This window comes from Macaca fascicularis, chromosome 16 (assembly GCF_037993035.2).
Source record: "Macaca fascicularis isolate 582-1 chromosome 16, T2T-MFA8v1.1".
Classification (NCBI taxonomy): domain Eukaryota; kingdom Metazoa; phylum Chordata; class Mammalia; order Primates; family Cercopithecidae; genus Macaca; species Macaca fascicularis.
In genome coordinates, this window is record NC_088390.1 from 73163685 (window position 1) to 73190260 (window position 26576).

At 48.3% G+C, this 26576-nt stretch overlaps 1 protein-coding gene across 8 annotated transcripts in view; it reads left to right on the forward strand.

Annotated features, from left to right (window-relative positions):
- PRKCA (protein kinase C alpha) overlaps window positions 1-26576 on the forward strand; it is a 522615-nt gene that overhangs the window by 434810 nt on the left and 61229 nt on the right. For all 8 annotated transcript variants that reach the window (XM_065532446.2, XM_074020203.1, XM_074020205.1 and 5 more), the window contains 5 exons: window positions 1239-1376; window positions 4329-4502; window positions 7288-7379; window positions 10215-10277; window positions 11177-11315. In XM_065532446.2, coding sequence (XP_065388518.1) covers window positions 1239-1376; window positions 4329-4502; window positions 7288-7379; window positions 10215-10277; window positions 11177-11315 — 606 coding nt within the window. The remainder of the gene's footprint in view (window positions 1-1238; window positions 1377-4328; window positions 4503-7287; window positions 7380-10214; window positions 10278-11176; window positions 11316-26576) is intronic.

A 26576-nucleotide genomic window follows, 5' to 3' on the forward strand; every position in this document is an offset into this window, starting at 1 on the left:
GTGGAGGTCTAGCCAGGGGCCAGGGTCCTGGACCTGCCAGCAGCCAAGGCTTCTTATAACCAGCTCCTCCCCATAAGGCAGATGTTCAAAATTCAGAGTCTTGTGCTGGGAGACTCGGCCCACTCCAGGCTTCTCCAGGGCTCCTTCGGCGACAGTGAGACTTCCCGTGGGTTTACTTAACTTCTTTTTTCTGCTGAGCCCTTTTTACCTTTTGCCTTTGACATGGACTCTGAGGCCCTGGTGAGAGTCGTGAGGGCAAGGCTCCCGCTAGAGCTTCTAAAAACTCCTTTGGTAGCTCGCCCGCCAGGCAGTGACCAGATATTCTTCAGGCACAAAGGGTGCCTTGCTCTTATTTTTATTTTTATTTTTTTTGAGACAGAGTCTCGCTCTGTCTCCCAGACTGGAGTGCAATGGTGCAATCTCAGCTCACTGCAACCTCCACCCCCCTGGTTCAAGCAGTTCTCCTGCCTCAGCCTCCCAAGTAGCTGGGATTACAGGCACGCACCACCATGCCCAGCTGATTTTTGTATTTTTGGTAGAGATGGGGTTTCACCATGTTGGCCAGGCTGGTCTCAAACCCCAGACCTCAGGTGATCCACCTGCCTTGGCCTCCCAAAGTGCTGGGATCTCTTCTTATGCACATCACCATGTCTTTTTGTGAGTTCAACTCTTGATTTAAAGAAAAGAAAAAAAAAACCCAACCCCTGTTCTTACTGTGCATTTGAAAATAGCAATGAATCATCCGAATGGCTTTGCCATTTTAAGCAGTTCCTCTCCAGAGAACATTTTCCTCCCTTTTGGTGTGGGTACAAGTTTTCCTTTATGCAGATTAATTTTAAATTGGAAAATCTACAAATACGAAAAGCATGCGTACACAGTTTATTTCCTTTATTATGTTAATGGACCCGAAGCACTGTTTTTCCCAAGAAGTCAACTTTTACATACTAGAATTACAACCAACCAGCCCTACACGGATCCCCACGCATCAGTTCTAGGCTGACTCTGTAAAGAGTTGTCTCTTGATAGGGAGAGCAGTTTTCTGCTACTTTGCAGACTTTCCCCGTAGGGTGAGTATAGCTACTGATATCTGAACAGATACTCGATCCTCACCCTTAGTTCCTTTTCTCACCCCATCCCACCTCCAAGCAAACATCAAACTCAGTTACAACACGGTGGTTTCTGTCACTCTTTCCCCAGAAAAACGACCCACACATTTCCCATTTGTGCTTGTTATTTAGAAAGCCAAGCTTGGCCCTGCTGGCAACAAAGTCATCAGTCCCTCTGAAGACAGGAAACAGCCTTCCAACAACCTGGACCGAGTGAAACTCACCGACTTCAATTTCCTCATGGTGCTGGGGAAGGGGAGTTTTGGAAAGGTAAGAGGACAGCCATCTGCAAATGGGAGGGGCTTCTGCAGAGAATGTCGAATCAATTTTGTTCTCCCCGCGGTTTCCAGAACAGCACATTAGATTTCCCTGTGATTCGAAGTCAGGAGATCGAGACCATCCTGGCTAATATGGTGAAACCTTGTCTCTACTAAAAATACAAAAAATTAGCCAGGTGTGGTGGCAGGCACCTGTAGTCCCAGCTACTTGGGAGACTGAGACCGGAGAATGGCATGAACCTGGGAGGCAGAGCTTGCAGTGAGCCGAGATTGCGCCAGTGCACTCCAGCCTGGGAGACAGAGCGAGACTCCGTCTCAAAAAAAAATTTCGCCATGATTTGTACAGTTGTCCAGAAGACCACCAGGATGGCGAAACGGTAGAAAGGAGAGGTTTATTGGTGATACCAGTTTGCAAACCCAGAAAAGAAAGTCTGTGGTGTGAAATGAAGGTGCCCTCTCTTTGACGAGAGAAAGGCCAGGTTGGGTTTTATGCCTCACAGGGTCCATGTTACATAGTAGAGTCACCCATATTCAACAGGTTTGGGGGAAAAGCTATACATATCTGTGAGGGAAGCCTAGCACAGGTACAACGGATGAACATATATGTAACATGCATCTCATGTTCACTTTGATGTGGGGACTTAGCATTAAAATGAGGTGGAATTTGCCTAGGCACGGTGGCTCATGCCTGTAATCCCAGCACTTTGGGAGGCCAAGGCAGGCGGACCACTTGAGGTCAGGAGTTTAAGACCAGCCTGGCCAAAATGGTGAAAGCCTGTCTCTACTAAAAATGCAAAAATTAGCTGGACATAGTGGTGTGCACCTGTGATCCCAGCTACTCGGGAAGCTGAAGCAGGAGAATCACTGGAACCTGGGAGGTGGAGGTTGCAGTGAGCCAAGATTATGCCACTGCACTCCAGCCTGGGCAACAGAGGGAGACTCCATCTCAAAAAAAAAAATTTAAGGGCTGGGCGCAGTGGCTCACGCCTGTAATCCCAGCACTTTAGGAGGCTGAGATGGGAGATCACGAGGTCAGGAGATCAAGAGCATCCTGGCTAACACGGTGAAGCCCCATCTCTACTAAAAATACAACAAATTAGCTGGGCGTGTTGGCAGGGCCTATAGTCCCAGCTACTCGGGAGGCTGAGGCAGAAGAATGGCGTGAACCTGGGAGGCGGAGCTTGCAGTGAGCTGAGATCGTGCCACTGCACTCCAGCCTGGGGTACAGAGCGAGACTCTGTCTCAAAAAAAAAAAAAAAAATTTAAAAAGGTGGAATTTGGCTTTTTAGATCAAAAGGTGAACCACAGGACACAAAAACAGTTTGTGTGCAGGCTCTGCAAGCTGCTGAAACTGGCTTAAGGCCTGCAGATGCATCATAGAAAAGAATGTTTATAAGGCCAGTCCTCTGTCCGGTCTGAGTCATAGTGATCTGGGTTGTCAATCAGAGTTAGGAGGAGCCTAGTAGCTCCTACTACTGAGGAGTTTAGCAAGAGTGGTTTATCTTGTAGCTGTAGGGATTTAGAAATTTGCCATGCCAGCTGGGCCCTGAACCCTCACAACCCATAGATAACTGTTTCCTTAACTTTAGTGTTATCAGAAAGGGGTCCTGATCCAGACCCCAAGAGGAAGATTCTTGGACCTCAAGCAAGAAAGAATTCAGAGCGAGTCCATAGAATAAAGCGAAAGTCAGTTTGTCAGAGAAGTAAAGAAATTAAAGAACAGCTACTCCACAGGCAAAGCAGCAGCATGGGCTGCTTCACTGAGTATACTTATAGGTATTTCTTGATCATATGCTAAACAAGGGTTTTATTATTCATGAGTTTTCTGGGAAAGGGGCGGGCAATTCCCAGAACTGAGGGTTCCTCCATCTTTTAGACTATATAAGGTAACTTCCGGGCATTGCCATGGCATTTGTAAACTGCCAGGGCGCAGGTGGGAGTGTCTTTTCGCATGCTAATAATGCATATAATGAGCAGTGAGGGTAGCCAGAGGTTATTTTCATCGCCATCTTGGATTTGGTGCATTTTGGCCCGTTTCTTTACTGCATCCTGTTTTATCAGCAGGGTCTTTCTGACCTGTGTCTTGTGATACCAGCCCTGCTGACCTCCTGTCTCATCCTGAGACTAAGAATGCCTGACCTCCTGGGGATGCGGCCCAGCAGATCTCAGCCTTGTTTTTCCCATCCCTTATTCAAGATGGAGTCGCTCTGGTTCAAACGCCTCTGACATTAGGGTCCATCTTAGTTGATAAAGAGGCATCTGTTTGGTCTCTCGGATCAGAGTGCACAGTCCTCACCTGGTTTCTACTTCCTTAAAAACAACTGCATCCAAAAAGCTATAGTGGGTTCACTGTGTGTTACTATTTCTCAGTGTTCGGAACAGAGGGGATGCTCAGAACTGCTGGTTGATGAATAGTTTTCACAACTAAAAATTAAACATGAACTTGTAGTAAACAAATACAATCATAAGAGATCCTGGCATGGGGTCTTCAGCAATTTGCCTGCGTCTCCAGTTGGTTTCTGTGACCCCACATTTCTTGATAGACCCAGGAACTGATTTCAAGCCTAGGCTCTTGACTTGTGGGATTATAAATGTCAGTCCGTTTTCACTCTAAGGATACTCCTGAAAAATGGGCATGATTCCAGACTAATCCTGATACAGAATGTTGAGTATTCATTTTCGCAGCCAAAACAGTGCCATCATGCGGCAGCGTCCTATACCATTTACAAATCTTGGCAACGTTGAAGTTACGCAAATGCTGAAGGGACTGAATTTGTAGTGATGTGTAGAATTTCCAAATTTGCACATGAAGTTTAATATTATTATATCCCTCATTGACAGAGGTGCACAAACTGTCACTGAGCCATCACCTGGCCTGGGTCCTTCCCTCCACCCCCAAGATGTGTGCTTACAAGTGTTCAGGTTGTTCTTGACGTGTTCTCAGGTGATGCTTGCCGACAGGAAGGGCACAGAAGAACTGTATGCAATCAAAATCCTGAAGAAGGATGTGGTGATTCAGGATGACGACGTGGAGTGCACCATGGTAGAAAAACGAGTCTTGGCCCTGCTTGACAAACCCCCGTTCTTGACGCAGCTGCACTCCTGCTTCCAGACAGTGGTAAGGACCCCGGGGTGTACTTCTGTGATGCAGCACCCAGCTCTCAGGGCTGTGCCTCAGCCCAGAGCTTCTTAGCATCCTTGTTCCTTTGGAGAAGGCTGGAGAAAGGTGTGATGTGATGTCAAGCAGAGGTGACTGGGGACCACCTCCCACCTCTCTCTGGTAGATACGGGGCATGCCTTTTTTGTGGTGTCCTCTGCTTGGCATTCATGTCATTTAATTCAGCAAACATTTCTTTCTCTCTTTTCTTTGTTTTGAGACAGGATCTTGCTCTCTTGCTCAGGCTAGAGTGCACTGGCGCAGTCACAGCCCACTGCAGTCTCAACTTCCCAGGCTCAGGCGATCCTCCTGCCTCAGCCTGCCAAGTTATTGGGACCGCAGATGTACACCACCACACTCAGCTAATTTTTGTATTTTTAGTAGAGACAGGGTTTTGCCATGTTGCCCAGGCTGGTCTTGAACTCCTGAGCTCAAGCAATCCCCGTACGTTGGCCTCCTGAAGTGCTGGGATTACAGGTGTGAGTCACTGCGCCTCGCCTTAATTCAGCAAACATTTCCATGAAAGGTTTTCTTCATGCCTGGTACTGTGCTAAGACTTGGGGATACAAAAACAAAAAAATACTCACGGTCTTGGCTTTTTTTTTTTGTAATGGAGTCTCACTCTGTTGCCCAGGCTGGAGTGCAGTGGTGCGATCTCTGCTCACTGCATCCTCCACCTCCCAGGCTCAAGTGATTCTCCTGCCTCAGCCTCTCCGGTAGCTGGGATTACAGGCTCGCGCCACCACGCCCGGCTCATTTTTGTATTTTTAGTAGAGACAGGGTTTCACCATGTTGGCCAGGCCGGTCTTGAACTTCTGACCTCAGGTGATCCGCCCGCCTCAGCCTCCCAAAGTGTTGGAATTACAGGCATGAGCCACCTCACCTGGCCATAGTCTTGGCTTTTTAAAACCACTGGTTCAGCTGCCAAACGTGGCATTGGAGCATAAGGAGATTTGATTTTGTAAGAGAGCATGTTCTTGTTCAGTGGCACACAACAGGGACTGGCAAACTGTGGTCTGTTCTCTATGGCCCTTGAGTTTAGGAAAGGTCATGACAAGGAAATCCAAAGAGTCATATATCGTGACATTCAAATGTCAGCATCCGTAAACAGCGGTTTTGGGACATCGCCACACTCCTTCCTGTATCTGTCATCTACAGCTGCTTTTGAACCATGAAGGCAGTTTTGAGTCGCACAAGAGACCTCACAGCCTAAAGTATTACCCTACGTACTGTCTGGCCCTTTATGGAAAAAGTTTGCTGAGCTCTGTCATAAAGTAAAACTAAATAGAGGACAAAAAAGAACATTCCAGAGCACTCATCAGTCCGTTGCAGGGTTTGCAAGTGGCCTGCAAGAAACAGAGATGTTTAGATGGCACCATAGTGAGATGTTGCCAGAGCCGGTCTTTCCACTCCTCAGAGGCTGTCCATTTTAAATATGACTCCATAATCAGTAGCTATAATTGATGCGATTATTACTATTTTCAACTGCCCATTGATCAGAGATCGACTTTCTGCCTTATGCCTCTTTGAAAACTCTTGGGAGAAGCCTCTTGGTGCTTTTGGGTTTTAGAATCTCAAAATGGCTTTGCAGCCACATGGAGCCTCTGGGTGTGCAGCAGCGGCTGTGGAGTCCGGCACCGGCCACTACGTGTCAGCCTAGCGCTGGCGGCTCGATGAGCTTCCTGCTCCCAGTCGTTCCCACTGACTCTGAATCAAGTCACACCAGGGAGAGATGAGAGAGCAGCATGCTGGGAAGAGACAACCGCAGCTCTGAATCCCAGCCCAGAGCCTGTAACCCTGGTTACCCTGATTAAGCTCTGGAAAGCTACAAAACAAAGACATGAAGATGAAATTAAAGTTCATAACAGGAAAACTAGAGATTGGGGCTCCCAGGGCTGCTTCCTGGCTATTAGCACAGCTTCATCATTTTTTTCTCCCTGTGTAGCACCTTAATGTTTAATAGCCTCTATGAAATGGGGATGTTTTCTAGCAGAGAGCAGAGGTCATTATTTCACTGGTAAACCCCTCCGTCTCCCTGTCTGTCACAGCATGATGTCCTCATGAATATGCAGATTTATTTGGGTCTATGATACATGCCAATCATGGGGCCAACACTTAACCTACCAGTGACAGAGAAAATAGAAAAACAGTGTTGGGGCATATTTCAGATGCAAAAGAACATTTGATTAGCCTCTCCATTTAGAGCCCCCTGTCCCGTGTCCAGTATCATTAAGCATGTGTAATCCTAAGCCTAAGAGATGTGATTTCAGGAATATTCATTTAAACACAATACTACATTAGTATGGCACGCCTCCCAGACACCGCAAACCAGGCTTTAAACATTTGGACCATGGAGAAGCACTAGTTAAAATGAAATAATTGCCTTATGTGGATTCCTCACACCATCCCTTACTTAGAAATTTATTATATGGATAGGAAAATAGGGAAGAATGTTTGAGGCCATTACTATAATAGAGAGCATATGTAATAGGAAGGCACAGACACGTTGATGGAGAGCCATTATTTCAGGGTTATGTAATGACTTTATACTTCCCAAGGCCCTCATGCAGTAGGGTTTATTACTTATTCTTTCTTTGGAAAAAACGTTAAAGAGCTCTAAACTAAGCAGATCTGCCTGTGCAGTCCCCATTTAACTAATGAGAAAGCAAAACACAACCTGTGAAGAGTAAAGGAAGCCGCTTGGCTGGGGAGGAGCCCTGCTCACATGTTGAACCTTGGTCTGCAGGATCGGCTGTACTTCGTCATGGAATATGTCAACGGTGGGGACCTCATGTACCACATTCAGCAAGTAGGAAAATTTAAGGAACCACAAGCAGTGTGAGTATTATTTTTAAAGTTCCTTAATTTGAGCAACCAAGTTCTACCAACTGGAAACTTTCTTTTTTTTTTTTTTTCCTTGAGATGGAGGTCTCACTCTGTCACCCAGGCTGGAGTGCAGTGGCGCAACCTCGGCCCACTGTATCCTTCACCTCCCGGGCTCAGGTGATTCTCCCACCTCAGCCTCCTGAGTACTGGGACTACAGGTGCGCACCACCACACCTGGCTAAATTTCTGTGTTTTTGGTAGAGATGGGGTTTCACCATCTTGCCCAGGCTGGTCCCGAACTCCTGAGCTCAAGCTGTCTACCCACCTCGGCCTCCCAGAGTGCTGGGATTGCAGGCGTGAGTGAGCCACCATGCCCAGCTTCAACTGGGAACTTCTGCTGGATGAAATGGGAAAGTGGGATTCTGCCCAGTTTTAGGTTGAATAAACCTAAACATGGGAGGCGGGGGCAGATACACTGGTAGGATCCATCTAAGATGATTCCTAAGGAGCAGTTTATTCTATTTCCAATATTTCCAATAAACTGGAGATGGTGCCATGTCCCCTCATCACCCAGGTCCACCCTCATTGACGGAGTCATTCTTATCTATTGAACAAATGGTTATCACACACCTGCTCTGCACCAGGCACTGGGGGTATGAAAGGAACGAGGTGCTCCCTTTCCAGAGGGAGTTCACCCTCCGCCCTGGAGTCGGAAAAGTCACCCAACAATTAGTAGTGCATTGCTGTAACTTTAGAGACTGGCACAGGATACCACACACGCCCCTAAAAATCAGGGGGAGAGGGAAGTGTGTCCCCAGGCAATGCCTAGCTCAGGTGGGGGAAGAGCCTTCCAGGAAGAGGTGTGAGCAGAGGCAGAAGCAAGTCCAGGGAAGCAGCCTTGCAGCTCTTCAGGTGTGGGAGATGCTCTGAGATTATTTGAGGGTGGGGGAGTTGGGGGGAGCCTGGTAGGTGGGGCTCCGGGCGAAGAGCCTGGTAAGGAACCTGGCTGCGGAGGATGGAAGAGGGAAGGCGCTGCAGTGGGGCTTGCACCGTCAGATTCAGTTTTTGCAGAGCTCTCTGTCTGGGGGAAGAAGGAAGCATGAATGGGAATGTAGAGGCTGGTGCAGGCGCTGGTGGGACCCTTTATAGATGAGAAGGAATGGGGCTGTAGTTAGGGGGGCTTGACCTTGGAGCCAAAGAGGAATAAGTGTCTTTGAAAAACATCCTGGAGGAAGAAAAGCAGAACTTACTATGGAGGAGAGAAGAGAGAAACCTCTTCCAGTGAGACCCCATTTTAGGCTTGGGCGGGGGCAGCCACCAAGGAGGAGGTGGTTTGGGGGTAGATTCATGAGCTCAGTTAAGAACGTTTTATTGGAATGCACCTTGCATGACGGGATGCGGGAGTTGGCAGCACGGGAGGAAGACGTGGCCTCCAGGTGAAGATGAGAGATTCATCTGAGGGGTGTGGGGAGCTGGGACTTTGGTGCTGGAAACATCATCTCACCTCTCAGGGGCCACCAGCGGAGTAAGCCTAAACAAAGGGCGAGTTTAGTTCCCCAGTGAGGAGGCCTCATGGGCATGTACCCTGATGAATGAAGTCAGCAACTGTTAATAGGATTCTGGCTGCTGTGCCATCTAAGAGATACATTGGAAGAATTTTTGGCCTGCGAGGGATTATCCACCCTAGGGAAGATTAACTGAAGGCAGAATAGGGAAATCTTTGGTTGCAAGCTTTAAAAGTGTGAAGGGAGATTTTTCTGCCCTGATTGTTCCTTTTCAGTTTTCAGAAATGCCTGTCCTTTTCTTCTGTCTGATGTTGTGGTTATAAAGCCTTAAAATACTCAGATTGTAAAATAAAGCCTGGTCACACAGGACTACAAACAGCAGACAGCACAGAGTCACCCTATGTTATGAAGTAATGTAAAGGTGTCTGGTCCAATATCCTTTCATTATATTATTTGTGTTGCAGAAAAGTTTAGAAAAGCATGAAAAATAATGTAAAGATCACCTGTAGTAATCCCATCTCTTCACCCTCCCCCTTCCTGTACTCTTCTAGCCTTCAGAGGTGGCCCCTCGTTAAGGATTTGGTCTTGTCATTAGAGATTTTATTTTCTCTGCTGGTGTAGACACATGTGCCTACTTTGAGCCTTCTGCATGTGATCTTTGCACAGGCACAGTCTTGTGGCTTCTTGGACTTCAGAGACTCCTGAATGCTATGCAGATTTTTAAATATTCGCCCCCTTGTAATCTGAGTTTCAGCTATTAACCTATTAACAATTTTGAAGTGATGGTAGTTACTGCTTTTTATTATGAATTATTTAAAAGAGTAAACTCAGATATGAATCATGATGTGTGTCTCATTTATTCCAACACTTGGAAGGAATGAAAACACTAGCTAAAGAGTTCATCACCCACTATACTTTGCCTTCCAGGGAGTAATTGTGTTATACTTTCAAACACCAGTGTATTCTGTCAGTGAATAGGAAAATGGAAATTTTCTCTACTCTGCCATACTCCTGACATAGAATAGTCTAACTGGTATCCATTCTTTAAATGATTGTATTAGAAATTACTCTGCAGGCAATAAGCTACTTGTCCACCTTCCCCATACGAAAATAAGAAGCCGGCCTCATTGGTTTTATTAGCTGTCTCATTCACGGATGAACTGGAGGACGAAGTGATGGAAGGAGGACCAGGGGTTGGAAGAACACGTGAAGGCGATGCTGGTCTCTGAAAGCCTCTGGGTCCAACATTCTTTTCTCTCTTTGATGCTTGAACTTGAGAATGAAAAGTATATAGGCATCTAAAGAAGCAAGCGAGAAACCTGAAGCCTGTTTTCTTTTGCAGATTCTATGCGGCAGAGATTTCCATCGGATTGTTCTTTCTTCATAAAAGAGGAATCATTTATAGGTGTGTATTGAAGCCCTCCTACCAGCAGCTCAGCAGAGAGGTTAGCAGGGCTTCTGTGGGCATGTCACTCTGGAATGGCGACTTAAGACACAGAGTTGATAACCCCCCAGGAGGAACAGAGACCTGCTGGGACCCACCTTCCTCCTCACCCTGGAGGCAAATCAGAGCCACCTTCTGATTTCTAGACCTCAAAGATTTTATATCTTGTTTCTACTTTTTCCACAAGAAAACACATTTTTCTCTCCATTGACAGCTCCTTCCACTGCCTTGTCCTTGGAATGGAGGTCAGGGAGCAATGGAAACTGAATTCCTGTTACAGATGTTCAGCAGAAGGAGAACACAGGGAACTGGGGAGAGGCAAGGAAAGAAATCTATTGAATTAAATTCTTCCTGTTAGTAGCTGCGCTGAAAGTCTGGTGCCAAAGAAGGAAGAATTTCTTCCAGTATTAATTGAAGCATAATTAGAAGGATATATGGCACAGGCAGAATGGAAGGGACATGTGTATGACCCAGTGAGGTGGTTCTAAACCCGTGATTTTGCAAACCTGGTTGTGTGTCAGACCCCCTGTGTGGGACATGAATAAATCAAATGATTGAGATTTCCCCAGATGTGCTCAATTGGACTCTCTAGAGTCACAGACACAGGCAAGATTGGGAATCACTAGTCCAGTCGTTTAGTCATCCATTCAGTATGCATTTAAGCACCTGCCATAGCCCAGGCACAATATTAGTCTCTGAAGATATCAACACACAGTAACTCCTGATACTGCTCTCCGGGGACTTATAGTGAATATTGCCATTGAGCTGACAGGTATTCAAATATCCTTCTATTTCACCAGTTCCAAAGCAAACCATGTTATGTCATGGGAAGGACTCTGATTTAACCTGGTTCCTTGCAGGGATCTGAAGTTAGATAACGTCATGTTGGATTCAGAAGGACATATCAAAATTGCTGACTTTGGGATGTGCAAGGAACATATGATGGATGGAGTCACGACCAGGACCTTCTGTGGGACTCCAGATTACATCGCCCCAGAGGTAGGAACTCCGGTGCTCGTCTTCTAGACCGGGACTCCCAAGCTGTAAACACAGCCCTCTCATGGGATATGGGGTCACTGGCGAATCATGAAGTCATTGCATGGTCATGACCACTAAATGGATAAACTGGACAAAATAGACTAAAATAGAGGAAAGAGGAGAGCCCATTGCACATAGTAAGGTTGTGTCTTGCTTCCTGGAACTATTATTTGCTCCATGTGAACCAGTTGCTTGGGAAATTGCATTTCTTACATGGTCATGGTCAAAATCATTTAAGAAACGCTGTTGGCCAGGCGTGGTGGCTCACGCCTATAATCCCAGCACTTTGGGAGGCCGAGGTGGGTGGATCATGAGGTCAGTAGTGCAAGACCAGCCTGGCCAACATGGTGAAACCCTGTCTCTACTAAAAATACAAAAAATTAGCTGGGCATGGTGGTGCATGCCTGTAATCCTAGCTACTTAGGAGGCTGAGGCAGGAGAATTGCTTGAACCCAGGAGGCGGAGGTTGCAGTGAGCTGAGATCACGCCATTGCACTGCATTGCATAGCGAGACTCTGTCCCCCTAGCCCTTCCCCCGCAAAAGAAAACGCTGTTGAGTGGAGGGAATTGATTGTGAAAATACTCTGCGTGAAAAGCGGGGTGAGAAGGTGGTTGCAGTGATGGCGTTTTAGCAGCATCATAGTGATGACTGTTCTAAACTGCATGTTGTCTGGTCTAGGAAGAACGTATCAGTGTGGTTCTAAGCAAAATGGTTCCGGGACTTGTATCTTGACAGCAGCCGCCGGGCTGCTCTGCTTTTGTTAAAACACTTACTGAGGATTTTTTTTTTCCTGTTTTATGAAACATCCCACATGCCAATGATAGAATGGGTTGTCACTGTAGAGCCAACTTTCCATCCACACACGGTCCTGTGGATGCCACAGTTTCTTCCCATCTGAACCCCAGCATGGTGGAGACCAACGCATCCAAAGCTGAGCCGCCTTCAGCTCTTCATACAGCTCTCAGATGAGCTGCTGGCAGCCGGTCTCACATGTATTCAACAGATTACCCCATGCATTTATCTCAGAGACAGTAGGGACAGTGAAAAAGGCACCCACAAGCTCAGAAGTCAGACCAGTGTGAGCTTCAATCTGGAATCAGTTATTTACAGGCTGTGGGGACGCGGGTGAGTTACTTAACGTCTCTGAACCCCGTTTCTTCAGCAGCACGTTGGGGATAATATCCTCCTTGTAGAATTGCTGTGTGGATCAAAGTGCCTAATACAACATTTTGCATCTGGTAGATGCTCCATAGTCATTGTTCCAAAAGGGAAGCTGCTTTTTATTCCTTTGTGAAGACCTTTTACTTTTATGATATTTCAAGACTGTGGACACGTAGACTTCATTTAGAAATTTAAATTCTGAATCGCATGGCTAGGGGTGATATGTGATCTTACTGGATAACTTACTGGGATTTTCCCCTAAAGAACTCCCTTGTTAGCACTTCCAGACACGAGGTGAAATTAGTCTTATTTTTCAGATATGAATAGACAGGGTACTATTAGAAATACAACCTCTTGATGTAGTATTTATTCCAAAGGCTGTTACTAGATGACAGGTATTAAGCAGGCTGTGATTATGAGACATTCAGGCTTCATTTAACAATTCAGCAGAGGCTGTAAAAGCTTAGTGACGGGGAATGGCAGCATTTTTAGGAATAAAGGTGACATTGAACCTCATCTCTATGAAGACCGGGTCTCCCCTGTTCCGACAAATAACTCCTCGTGTTCAGTAACACCTCAGCTGTCTCATAACACCAGGAGCAACCGTGTCCGGCAGAGATGAAATTTTCCGTGTCATTAAGGTTGGTCCGTTTGAGTGTCTTGTCTTTTTTCACTGTCGCGTTTCGGTATCATTCACAGTATGAGTTCCTGTTGCCACTGTAACAGATAACCACAAACTCAACGGTTTAAAATAACTCAGATTTATGTTGTGGTTCTGGAGATCAGAGTCCAAAATCAGCCTCACTGGGCTGAAGTCAAACCGTGGGCAGGGTTGGTTTCCTCTGGAAGCTTTAGGGGAGAACCTGTTGCCATCCATGCCTTTTTCATTTTGGAGAGGCCACCTGCATTCCTTGGCTCGTGGTGCCTTCTTTTCCTCCTCCATGCAATGTAGCATCTTCCCATCTCTGTCTTTTCCGACTACAACCCTCCAGCCTTCCTCTTCTACAAGGATCTTTGGGATTATATGGGGCCCACTTGGATAATCCAGGATCATCTCCCTAGCTCAAGATCCTTCACTTACCTCTGCAAAATCCTTTTTACTGCATAAAGGTAATATATTCACAGGTTCCAGGGATGAGAATGTGGACATCTGTAGGGGAGAGGGGACTTAGTCTATCACACTCGTTATGTGTTGGAGAACCTTCTCACCGTCCTCAACAGGGACACCTAAACACGCTTCTGGCATCTCTTGGTAACTTCAGGCATCTTCGTACACAGAGAATACTCTGCTCTCACCCTAGATACTTTCACATCTGAAGCCTTCATTCCCCTCCTTACATCTACTGTTCAAGCAATAATAGAGGAAGTAACTACCTTCTGTTGTCTACCGTGTGCCAGGCACATGATAAACCTTCTCTTGGCTGGGCGCAGTGGCTCACTCCTATAATGCCAGTGCTTTGGGAGGCCGAGGCAGATGGATCAATTGAGGTGGAAGTTCGAGACCAGCCTGGCCAACATAGTGAAACCCCGTCTCTACTAAAAAATACAAAAATTAGCTGGGCGTGATGGCGGGCACCTGTAATCCCAGCTGCCCAGGAGGCTGAGGCAGGAGAATCGCTTGAACCTGGGAGGCGGAGGTTTCAGTGAACTGAGATTGTGCCACTGCACTCCAGCCTGGGCAACAGAGTGAGACTCCGTTTCAAAAAAAATAAATAAATAAAATAAACTTTCTCTCATTTAATCCTCATGACAAGCCCCACAGGGAGGTAGCATCAGACCTGTGTTTCAAATGAGGTGACAGAGGTGGTTAGTAACGTGTCTAAGGCCATGTTACTGAGAAATGCCAGAATTAGGCTTCGATCGCAAGCCCAGGTCACCTCCAAACCTTTGCACTGCTCACTACACTAAACTGCTGGAAACTTTGAGTGAGTCACATGTCCAGACAGCACTCTGCGTGCTTTCTGTCTTTAAGCATGGTGCCACAAGGGATACAAAAATACATCAGATGGCCCTTGCCCTCCAAGTGCTTTCAGTTTATAAGAAGTGACATCATACTGACCAGCAGGAACAAAAATCTATATGTGGATTCCAGTCGGCTTTCATTGAAAACATCAGGCACCACTGCTTTGGAAAATCAATCAATAATCACTTTAGGTTGTTTCACCTTTTTTGTTGGCGTGTGTGTGTGTGTGTGTGTGTGTGTGCGTGTGTGTGATGGAGTCTTGCTCTATTGCCCAGGCTGGAGTGCAGTGGCGTGATCTCAGCTCACGGCAACCTCCACCTCCCAGGTCAAGCGATTCTCCTGCCTCAGCTTCCTGAGTAGCTGGGATTACAGGCACCAAGCCTGGCTAATTTTTGTATTTTTAGTAGAAACAGCGTTTCACCATGTTGGCCAGGCTGGTCTTGAACTCCTGACCTCAGGTGATCTACCCGCCTCGGCTTCCCAAAGTGCTGGGATTATGGGTGTGAGCTACCCCACCTGGCGTGTTTTTTTTTTTTTTTTTTTTTTAGACAGAGCCTCACTCTGTTGCCCAGGCTGGAGTGCCACAGCTCACTGCAGCCTCAACCTCCTGGGCTCAGGGCATCCTCCTGCCTCAGTCCCTGGGTTGCTGGTATTACAGGTGTGTGCCACCACCTGTGCCTAGCCTGTTCCAGCTTTGGCTAGCATTTTTTCCTCCTAAGTGTTCAGTTATTTGTCGTATTTGGCCACACGGATACTTACAGTATAAAGATCAAATAGGTTCAAGGTTTCAGAATGTGTGGAAAGGTTAAAATAATCCTGTCCTCTGTGCAAATACTCCTGTCAGGCAGAGACAAAATCATTATCTCACATGGCATTTTCCTTAATAGGCAAAGCAGAGGCTTAAGTATTTATGGCTATTTGTTCAAAAACCTTGAAATCGATTAATACTGTAGCATCTCCCGAGCCAGCGAAGCCAAACTGAGGTGGAAAACGTCACTGACAGATGAGAGTTTGAAGTTGAAATGGACACCCACAGAAGGAGCACTCATCAGAAAATGATTCCTAAAGCTGACAGAGGGTCTTCTTCGCTTTGACATAGAAAGACTACTTCGGGGTGAATGAGAGTCCTTGAGCAGGCCGAGCAAAGGCTTGATTGGGATTTAATCCGTCTCTGAAAGTTAGTTATTTTGGACGTGTGAGATCCAGTCACAAGTCAAGTAGCTCCCAGCAGCCAAGAATCAGACTCCAGACACTAGCATTGCGCACGCTCTCCTGGAAGAAAGAGAAGCAGCAGGAAGAGTGTCTGCTGCTGGCCTGTGTCCCGAGAACCCCCTGCTGCAGTGAGAGCAAAGCTTTTCATTTTATTTCTTTTATATAATTTTGTTCTATTAATTTTATTTTTTTTAAAGACAGAGTTTCGGCCGGGCGCGGTGGCTCACACTTTGGGAGGCCGAGGCGGGCAGATCACGAGGTCAGGAGATCGAGACCATCCTGGCTAACATGGTGAAACCCCCATCTCTACTAAAAATACAAAAAATTAATCAGATGTGGTGGCGGGTGCCTGTAGTCCCAGCTACTCGGGAGGCTGAGGCAGGAGAATGGTGTGAACCCGGGAGGCGGAGCTTGCAGTGAGCTGAGATAGTGCCACTGCACTCCAGCCTGAGCAACAGAGCAGGACTCTGCCTTAAAAAAAAAAAAAACAAAAAAAAAACAAAGACAGAGTTTCGCTCTGTCGTCCAGGCTGGAGGGCAGTGGCAATCATAGCTTCCTGCAGTCTCAATCTTCTGGGCTCAAGTGATCCTTCCACCTCAGCGTCTTGAGTAACTGGGACTACGAGCATGTGCCACCATGCCTGCTAATTTTAGAAAATTCTTTGTAGGGACAGGGGTCTCACTGTATTGTCCAGGCTGGTCTCAATTTCCTGGGCTCAGGCAGTCCTCCTGCCTTGGCCTCCCAAAGTGCTAGAATTACAGGCCTGAGCCACTGTGCCTGGCGCTGAAGTGAAGCTTTTTCAAACGTGCCACGTAGAGTCTTCCTCACAGCATTGCTATGGCGGCTGCTACGTTAGACCACACACAAAGGACATCACGCCTGATGCACTGACTGCTCTGCACCAACCCCCCCGAGCACTTCTGACTTGCCACATTTCATGCATGAGGAGAAGTTCAGTGACTTGCCCAAGGTCACACAGCTGGTAAGAGCAAAGATGGGATTTGGATCCGAGACGTTCTGACAGGAGCACATACATTCTTTCTACCTGTTGCATTGTCTCCAGAGATACGGGAGAAAAAGCAGGTAAAACTGAGCGCTCAGTTCGGGCCATGTTTTCTTGGCCGCTCACTCATCTCAACGGGAATCAGGGACCTGAATCATCAGAGATGCAGTGAGTGACGCTGAATTGCATTCCGGCTGTTAACCCCAGGGAGATCCCTTAGAAACCAAGGGTGATCCAGCCACACGTAAGCCCCTCCCCAGCACATGGGCATTGATCTGTTGGCATGTTTAGGGTGCCCCCTGAGTGCTGGGTGCTGTTCCATGCCTGGGGGTGCTGGGCCAGAAAGAGGAGCCCAGAGGAGAGCTGATCTTGTGGCATGTTCAGGGTGCCCCCTGAGTGCTGGGTGCTGTCCATGCCTGGGGGTGCTGGGCCAGAAAGAGGAGCCCAGAGGAGAGCTGGGAGGAGGGCCTTGGGGCTGGAGGCAGCTGGAAATCAGTGACTGCAGCCCAGGAGGGCAGTGGATTTCAAGAGGTGGAGAGGGCAGTATTCTCGGCAGTAACAGATGGTGCCTCCAACACCGCTGAAATTTCCGGGGAAGAAGCTTGCAGACATGGTTGCCTGCCCTGCAGCCAGCTGCCTGTTAGCAGATGGATATACTCCTGGGAGGACTGGGGGCTGCATGGGTCCAGAGAGCTGGAGAGCCATCCTGGGGTCACAGCTTTTGTGTTCCCGCCCTACAGGAATGCCAGCTCAGTGATGCCTGGGACAGCAGCCAGATTCCTGCATTTTTATGTAAAATACACCTAATTGTTCCAAGTTGGCCCTAACATATGTTTTTTAACATGTGTATACAGGTGAAATTCAGCCAATGGGCTATCACCTGTGACCTCTCTTCCTGAGGTCAAGAGTCTTATTAATATTTGGGGGGAGCATATTAAAGATGGGAGGTAAAAAGACCAAGGGATGTCCAGAGAGGGGAAGCACTAGACAGTGGTCTCATTCTTGGACCCCAAGGAAGGCAACTGTTCATGAATTCAGGGTGGCCAGGGACCGAGAGGTCCAGCAGACAGGGATGGGTTGGGCAGAAGATCTAGCCACAGGGAGCCAATGATCCCTGAGAGAGCAGTGTCGGTAACGACGCTGGGATGGGGTGAGTGTGAGCATCGGCAGAGGACCCTCCTTTGAGGACATCTATGGTAAATGGAAGGAAGGCTGACCATGGTAAGGACACCCTTCCCCCTCAGCTTCAGGAGGAAGGTGAAGGGCACACAGGAGACCTCATGGTGGCAGGAAAACTGAAATCCCCTCCCTGGCCGGTCTGCATCTTCAGAGGGTGACATCAGGAAGGGCTGCTGCAGCCCTGCAGGTGGGAGATGGTTTGGAAGGAGGTCCACAGGGAGCACGATGAGACAGCAGAGACCCCAGAGCCGGGAAAGCCTGGGGCGGGGTGCACATCGACGATAACTCCCAGGCAAGGCTCAGCAGGCCTGGTAGGGGGAGAAAAGGGAGTGCTCAGGACTGGGGGCTGTCCAGGGGAGGCAGCTGAGCCTCCTAGAAGTGACCCTCAAGGTACTGGGAACGAGTGAGTGGGGCAGGAAGGGAGTCAAGGATTTGTCAGAGCACAATTGAGGGGCCAGGGTCCCAAAGAGCGTAGAGAGTATGACAGTAAGAACTGGGGGGTGGGGGAGGAATCAATGGGAGAAAGCGGGGGCAGGCCCTGTGCACAGGGCTCTGAATTAGGTATCCTGGAGAAGCCGAAGCCTTCACAGGCACCCCAAGACCCTTTAGCACCTGGGCCCCCCATTCCCTCCCTGACCTCCCGCTGCTGTCCACACCTCCGGATCTCTCTAGACCCGTTGCACTAGCTCCCTTTCCTCTCTCCAACTTGCCAGACACCTCCATCCTCAGGTCAGTTCCTCTTCTCGTTCCCTCCACCCAGCATGACCCACCCCAGGCATTACCTTGGGGAGGCCCCCTGCCCTGGTGACCCTGTTTAAACCTGCAAACCTCCAGTCCCATCCAGCACTGCTGACCTCTGTCCCTGCTGTTTTTCCATGGCACTCATCTCCCTTGGAGGGACAAAGATGTACTCCTGGATTGATTTTTCAGTCTGTCTCACCAAGCTCCACCAAAGGCAGAATTTCATCTGGTGTTGGCTGCTGTGCCCCCACCCCAGGGTCTGGAGCAGTGCCTGACACTCAGTGTGTACTTGGCATGGGTGCCTGCACACAGCACTCCTAGATGTGGCCACCTAGGAATCTGCAGTGGAGACACCGCAAGAGGACAGAGATGAAGGCTTGGAGACTGAGAGGGGTGGGACTCTTTAGCCAGGTGATTGGAAGGGTGACTTCCAAGGCTGTCACAGGTGTAGGGCTGATGATATGTGACACAGTGCAGAGAAGGGCCACACCACCTCATGTCATCGGCTGAAGACAGCCAGCAGGTTGGGGGACCTGAGTGTCTGAAGGTCGATGGGACATCAGTCCAGGTCCCTGAGACAGCCCCAGCTGCCCCTAGAGACTTCACCTGGCCTGTGGGGAAAGGGCTGTAGAGAGGGATAGAAAATAAGAGTAAAGGTTCAAAGAGAAAATAACTCGTGTTATACACGCAGCCAGGCAGTCAGGCAATAAATTAGGACTCGCCACCAAGAAGAAAGGGGGAGAATGAGGTATAGGGAGATAAAAGCCAATCAGTGCCAGCAATGGCTCCTCTGAGATCAGCTGCTCCTGAACCATGGGCCCCCACACCAGCCCAGCCCAGCACAGACAGGGACAAAGAAAAGCACCTGATGAAAGAAAGAGAATGATAAACCAAAGGGCGGCTAGCTTTCTATCAAAGGCCAGTTTCCCTCTATGGAGGGTCATGGTCCAGTGACTCCAGCGTTGCAAGAGAAGATGAAGCCGCCGCTTTTCCTCAAAGAAATATTTAAAGAGCCAAAGCCAGGCTTTCCTTTGGGGTCTTCTTTAAGTTGTGCAATTCTCAGATCTTTCCTAGGAATTATGTTGGTTTTATTATCTCATATATTGTATTGTCTGCCTGCAGCTCTTTTACGGTCTCATCATTCTCCCGGCCTTGGAGTTTAATCAGTTTAGCCTCTTCTCTGGAGCACTGGGCACTTTCTGTGATACTGTGGTCTATGAAACAAATGTGGCCCATTCCTTTCTTTTGAGCCTCCCCCCACTTCCAGTCCTTCCTCCAGAAATAACCAGCTCCTGGTGGCTTCGCTGCCCTTGGCGAATGCCTGCTACATCCCAGACCAGGGCTGAGCGCCTTGTATATTTTGTTTAATCCTAAGTCAATTCTAATTCCTAGATGGTGAAACTGAGGCACAGAGATTTGTTAATTTTCCCCACCTCCCCAGTTCAAGGCAGACGTGGCTTTGAACACAGGACTCAGCAACTTTTCCCTGCGGTGACTGTTACCCTGGGAGGAAGGGCCTGCAGACATCAGCTCCGATGCTACCCAGACAACATGTCACTCCACATGTGCCAGTGAGCTGCTCTCACAGGCCCGTTACCGGCTTTCAGAGCCCAGATAATGCTCTGTTAGATTTTTACTCCTGGTATTTGGCGGCATGCATTAATTAGCCCTTTATTTAGGGATTTGCTCAAATCCTGTAAAAGTGGGTCAGAGATTTCTGTGCTTTATTTCACCTCTTTCTTTGTAACATTGCCCAGGCGATGGCAGGATGGAGTTGGGTATCACGAGAGATTACTAACATTTGTTCATTTCTTGCTATGCACCATGCACTTAACGCCTGTCATCACATTTAATTCTTACAATAGCCCTGTAAGGTAAGTGGTATTATTCATGCTTTACAAACACTGTAAAGGAGACTTGGAGAGGAGAAGGGACCTGCCCAGGGCTCACAGATGGCACGTGGCAGGGGCGGAATGCTGGCCTGCCAGCCTCAGAGCACAGACTGGCACCCTGATGCCATCCACAGCCAGTTGTCACGTCAGTGTATCACTTATTGCCCTGTCTCCAAATCATATCTGTAGAGATCCACTAGACTTTGAGACTTCTTGGTTCTGGAAAATCTTTTAATCCAGCTAATAAAGCTCTTACAGACACAAAAGTTACTCCTAACTCACACTTTATTCCTGTACCGCACAAGCAGTTATTTTGTTCTGATGCACAATTAACATTTTGCATAGCTTCTCTGCTGACCCCAGAGGAGGCCTGAGACGAGCAGGGTCCTATAGGTGGGTGCTGAGCTGGGACTCCTGCCCAGCTTTTCCCCAGCACCTGCTACCCCCCTGCCACCCTCGGAGGGAGAGACCAGGGACAAGGCTGCTGCTTCCTTCCTCCCAGGAAGCATGGCTGGGGGGGCCTCAGGAAACTTACAATCATGGCGGAAGGCGAAGGGGAAGCAGGCACATCTTCCATAGCCGGAGCAGGAGCAAGAGAGAGAGCAGGGGGGTGCTACACACTTTCAAACAACCAGATCTCATGAGAGCTCTGCCACGAGAATAGCACTAGGCGGATGATGCTAAACCATTCATGAGAAACTGCTCCCATGAGCCAGTCACCTCCCACCAGGCCCCACCTCCAGCACTGGGGATTACATTTCAAAATGAAATGTGGGTGGGGACACAGATCCAAACTGTATTATAAACTCTGGCTACAGTACTGCTATTTTAAGAACTTGGGGTGCCATCTGTATAATAGGGTATAATCATAGCATCTTCCTCAAAGCCCAACTTTGAGGGCTCGGTGAGTCTGGCCGTAATGACTTAGCCTGCCTTGGAGGGAGCATCCAGAAAGCCTTGTCCATTATTTGGCAGTTGTTTCAATTATCTATTGATGTGTAATCGCCCCAGAACATAATAGCTTCAAACAATAATCACGTTGTGCTGGACGTGGTGGCTCACACCTGTAATCCCAGCACTTTGGGAGGCCGGGGGTGGGAGGATCACTTGAGGCCAGGAGTTCGAGACCAGCCTGGCCAACATGGTGAAACCCCGTCTCTACTAAAAATACAAAAACTTAGCTGGGTGTGGTGGCAGGCACCTGTAGTCCCAGCTACTCAGGAGGTTGAGGCAGGAGAGTCTCTTGAACCTGGGAGGTGGGGGCTGTGGTGAGCTGAGATCATGCCGGTGTTCTCCAGCCTGGGCAACAGCAAGGCTCTGTCACCAAATCAATAAAGTTAATGCTGTCATTATTGGAGTTGGGGCCTCCATCAGGACCCGGCAGGTGGACTCCTTGCTGCTGTAGGTAGGGACATCCCTATCGTGGCTCTGCTGGGGCTGGAGGGCCCAAGGTACCTTCCAGCTGTTGGTCAAGGCCACGTGGTTTCTCCTCTACCTGGTCCTTCTTTCCATGCAGCCATTTGTCAGTAAACTTCTTGACATGGTGCTGGTTACTGAAAGAGCAAAAACAGAAGCCACAGGCTGCTGAAGTCTACACCTGGAACTGAACTGTGTTACTTCCAGCACATTCTGCAGGTCAAAGGCAGTGAAGACCAGGCAAGAGGGCCCCTGCTCTGTGTTTTAGAGCAGAGATGAGCAAACTTTCTCTGCCAGGGACTAGATAGAAAATAGGCTTTTCCTAAATCTAAATTTTAGATTTCTGCCAAGAGGCAAAATTGAGCAACTGTTCTTGCCAAAATCATTTTACATTTCAAAATGTAAAAAGCATGCTTAGCTCACAGGCTGTGCAAAGACTGGATTTGGCCTGCAGGCTACAGTTTGTTAAGCCCTGCCTTGGTGGGCTCTCCTGTCTCCGCCAGTTCCCAGCCTGGGCTCTCCTTATAGGGTTAGAGTCTACAGGCCAGTGCCCATTCAGGGCCTGCTCTCCGACCCCTTTTAGACAACAATCTGGGTTCTCAGAGCTTGCGATTCCCTTCCAGGGCCTGTTCCCAAGATCCATCCTTCCTGTGAACACCACCCTGCTGGCGTATGCACTCGTGTGGCCAGTGCAGGAGTCAGTGGGCAGCTGTTTGCAGGGGGCTGTGGGACTCAGTTAGACTTGCAGGTTGGGGTACTATGATGGAGAGGGCCTGGGAAGAGCAGTCGGGTGGGCCATGTCAGTAGTACATTCTTAGGCCTCCACATACTGGAGTGGAATCTCGGGGGTCCATGAATTCTTAAGTTAAACTTGGCCTTCCAGGTTGCTGGGACATGTAAAGGACTGAATTGCATCCCCCTGCCCCCGCCCCACAAATCCGTGTGCTGAAGCCCTAACCTCCAGTGTGACTGTTCTGTAGAGATAAAGCATTGAAGAAGATAATTAGGGGAGAATGAACTCATCAAGGCAGGGCTCTGATCCGATCGGAGTAGTGTTCTTATGGGGAGAGGAGGAGGCCACAGGAGTGTGCATACGGAATAAAAGCCACGTCAGGACACAGCGAGAAGGAGGCAGCCTGCACGGCACCAAGAGAGGCCTCACCAGAGGCCCACCTGCCGGCACCTTCATCCTGGACTTCCAGCCTCCAGACCCAAGAGAAATTTCTGTTGTTTAAGCCACCCAGTCTGTGGTGTTTTATAAGGGCAGCTCAAGCCAACCAACACAGGAAGGTACTTGTGTCGAGGGGTAGGAGAGAGCGTACTGTATTTAACAGTCTGTTAGCTTGATTTGTAATACTCATATTTAGATAAAGGCTATGTGAGTCTTAGTTATTCTTGTCCTGGCTCCCACACCCCACATGTTAGAGATGGCCTCATCCTAGGTCAATAGGGAGTTGTGGGTTAGGGCCAAGTAGATTATGTTGTAAAGCGAGATGTATTTTATATATTCCTATCTTTTTTCATATATATATTCATATATGTATGTGTATGTATTCATACAATCAACATCATTGTCACTCTTATCAGACAGAACAGGAAGGAGGAATAAAGGCTCCACAGAGCAGGGGCACTATCGCAGATGTCTTTGTCCCATTCACAGCTCCACCTTACACAAGAGTGGGCACCATGCGCGACAGGAAAGCAAGAGCTATGATGAATCCTGGCCCCATCTGCCACCTCCCCACTGCGTGTGACTCTGGTCACCGCACTTGAGCTTGCTGTGCCTCAGCTTCTTCAGTGGTGAAGGAGGGTATGACCTAGCACAGTGCTGGATTAAAGACTGTGCTCATGGGTGGCTCTGATTCACATTTGATTTATAGTCAATATTACATTCTTAGTGCAGCTCACCATTAAGGAGGTTCCTGAAAACCTCGGGGGAAAAGAGAGGATCTAAAGAGGTGTTTGATTTCTTTGATGTGACGAGAAATTACAGAAGTTGGCTGGGCATGGCACTGGAGAGGTCGGGTGGGCCAAGTCGATTAGATGATGTGGGGTGGGCCATGTCAATATTACATTCTTAGGCCTCCACATACTGGAGGGGAATCTCAGGGTTCCATGAATTCTTAAGTCAAACTTGCCCTTCCAGGTCCTTGGGAAATGGTAAGGGCGGAATTGCACCTATCAGCTCAGGGCACCACCTTGATGAGTTCATTCTGCCCCAGTTACCTCCTTCAAGGCCTAAGCTCTACAGAACAGCCACACTGGGGGGTTAGGGCTTCAGCACATGGGTTGGGCGGCGGGGGATGCAATTCCAAGGTCGGGTGACCCAACTCGATTAGATGATGCTTTTCGAGAGCCAGTCGGTCCACAGTCACCTTCCCGATTTCTGCCGGGATCAGTTAGCCTTACAGAAGAGCTAAAAAGAGATTCATCCCAAATGAGAGCGTCCTTGGAAGCATTCCATGAAGACTTGAAACGGTGCTGCCTCCTCTCACCTGACCCAGTATTGTCAGTGCCTCCTCTGAGGATCACAGAAAGTCACACCCCACACCCCCCAGTGCACATTCCAGACTTGGAGAAGCGCCGCATGGGTGACGGTGTGGGGAGCGCCTTTCTGCCAGATCAAAAGCCCAGCACCGTATTCAGAGTTTTATTTATGGCTCCTTCAGAAGGTTAGTCCAGTCACGCCTCCTTCATAACCGCCCCATCACACATGATTCAGGTGTCCTGGGGCCGCTTCACGCTCCTGGCTTCCTGACCCAAAGCCCAGGAGACTGCTGAACCCCACTGCCTGACATTATTTGCCGGCGAGACACCACTGGTGAAGTGTTCGCCTTTTCTTATGGCTGATTTTATTGAAGATTGTTCTTTTAGTCAAACACCTTTACAGTTCTTTGTGTTTGCTGAGCACCCGGGGCTGTCTCGCCCAGCCTTGAATTGTTTCCAGGTACCTTGCAAGCCAGTGTTGTACAATTCTTTTCTGCACAGAAAAAGGACAGACTTCTGGTTTCCAGTCCAGCCTGTTAGGAGCTTAGAAGTCGTCATTCCACCCTAATGAGTGAAAAGCTGGACTGGAAGATCAGCAATTCTTCCTAGAGCCATTGGTGCCTCCCACGTGGCAGACCTGGGTTCGTTTCACGGCCAGTGCACCAGCATTGGTGGTTCAGTGGTAGAATTCTCGCCTCCCGAGAGCCATTGGAAAAATGAGGTCACAGGGCAAACCACCAACCCCAAAATTAGACAGACAGGCAGATACAGAAAATTACAACTTAGCAGAACAGAAACCTCCCGGGATACCTGTGCTGGGATGCAAAAACCTGATCTGTAATTGGCAAATTGCTGGAGGCTAAGTATGGACAAGTCTGACAATCAGTCACGGGGGCTCCTTGCTGGAGGCTAAGTATGGACAAGTCTGACAATCAGTCACGGGGGCTCCATGCTTTTTTGAGTTTTCCTTCAGGAAGTTCTGCCAGGTCCTCATGGTGAATGCTGGAGAAAAATCGCCTCATGCTTCTGGCAGGGAGAGGAGAAAAGTAATAACCATTGTGAAATATGCCAGAGCATCCCGTTCTTCTTAACAAGGGCTTCCCTCAGGAGACGCTAATGTGAGCTTAAGCTCCTGGGGTTTTATCAGAACCTAACCTACCAAGGAGAAGGGACATACCCGATTCCAATCCCCTCCACCCATCCTCTCCCACCTAAGAGGAGGAGAGGGGAGACCAAGAAGCACTTGTGAAGGTCACAATCCACAGGCACGGGCTCCCCACAAGACACAGACCTCATCGTCGGACCGTAGCACACTTCCCCTCTCCACACCTCACGACCACATCACTAAAGGCTCATGTACTACAGTTCCTTTCACCCAGTGTGCCGTGTCCAGCCCTCAAGAAAACAATTACAGCACACTAAATGGCAAAAAAAAACAGTTTGAAGAGATGAAGCAAGCATCAGATGCAGACTCAGATGTGGCAAGGATGTTAGAATAACCAGGAGTTTTGTTTGTGCGTGTGTGTGTGTGTGTGTGTGTGTTTTGTTTTTTTTGTTTGTTTGTTTGTTTGTTTTGGAGATGGAGTCTCGCTCTGTCACCCAGGCTGGAGTCCAGTAGCATGATCTCGGCTCACTGCAATCTCCGCCTCCTGGGTTCAAGCAAGTCTCATGCCTCAGCCTCCCAAGTAGCTGGGATTACAGGCATGAGCCACCGTGCCTGGCCATAACCAGGAATTTTTTTAAACTATGATTAATTTGCTAAGGGCTTTAGTGGAAAAAAGTAGACAGCATGCAAGAACAGATGGGCAGTGTAAGCAGAGAGAAATTCTAAGGAAGAAAAGATGCTAGAGATCAGAAATACTGGAGCAGAAATAAAGAATGCCTTTGATGGGCTTATTTGTAGACTGGACACAGCTGAGTCCGGGGTCCCTGAACCTGAGAATATGACAATAAAAACTTCCAAAATGGCAAACAAGGACTGAAAAAAAAAAATGGAACAGACTATCCAAGAACTGTAGGACAACTACAAAAGATATGTGCCCTGGGAACACCAGAAGGAGACGTAAGAGAGAAAGAAACAAGGAATGTTTGAAGCAGTCAGGACAGAGAATGTCTCCTGAATTAATGTCGGACACCAAATCACAGAGCCAGGAAGCTCAGATGACAC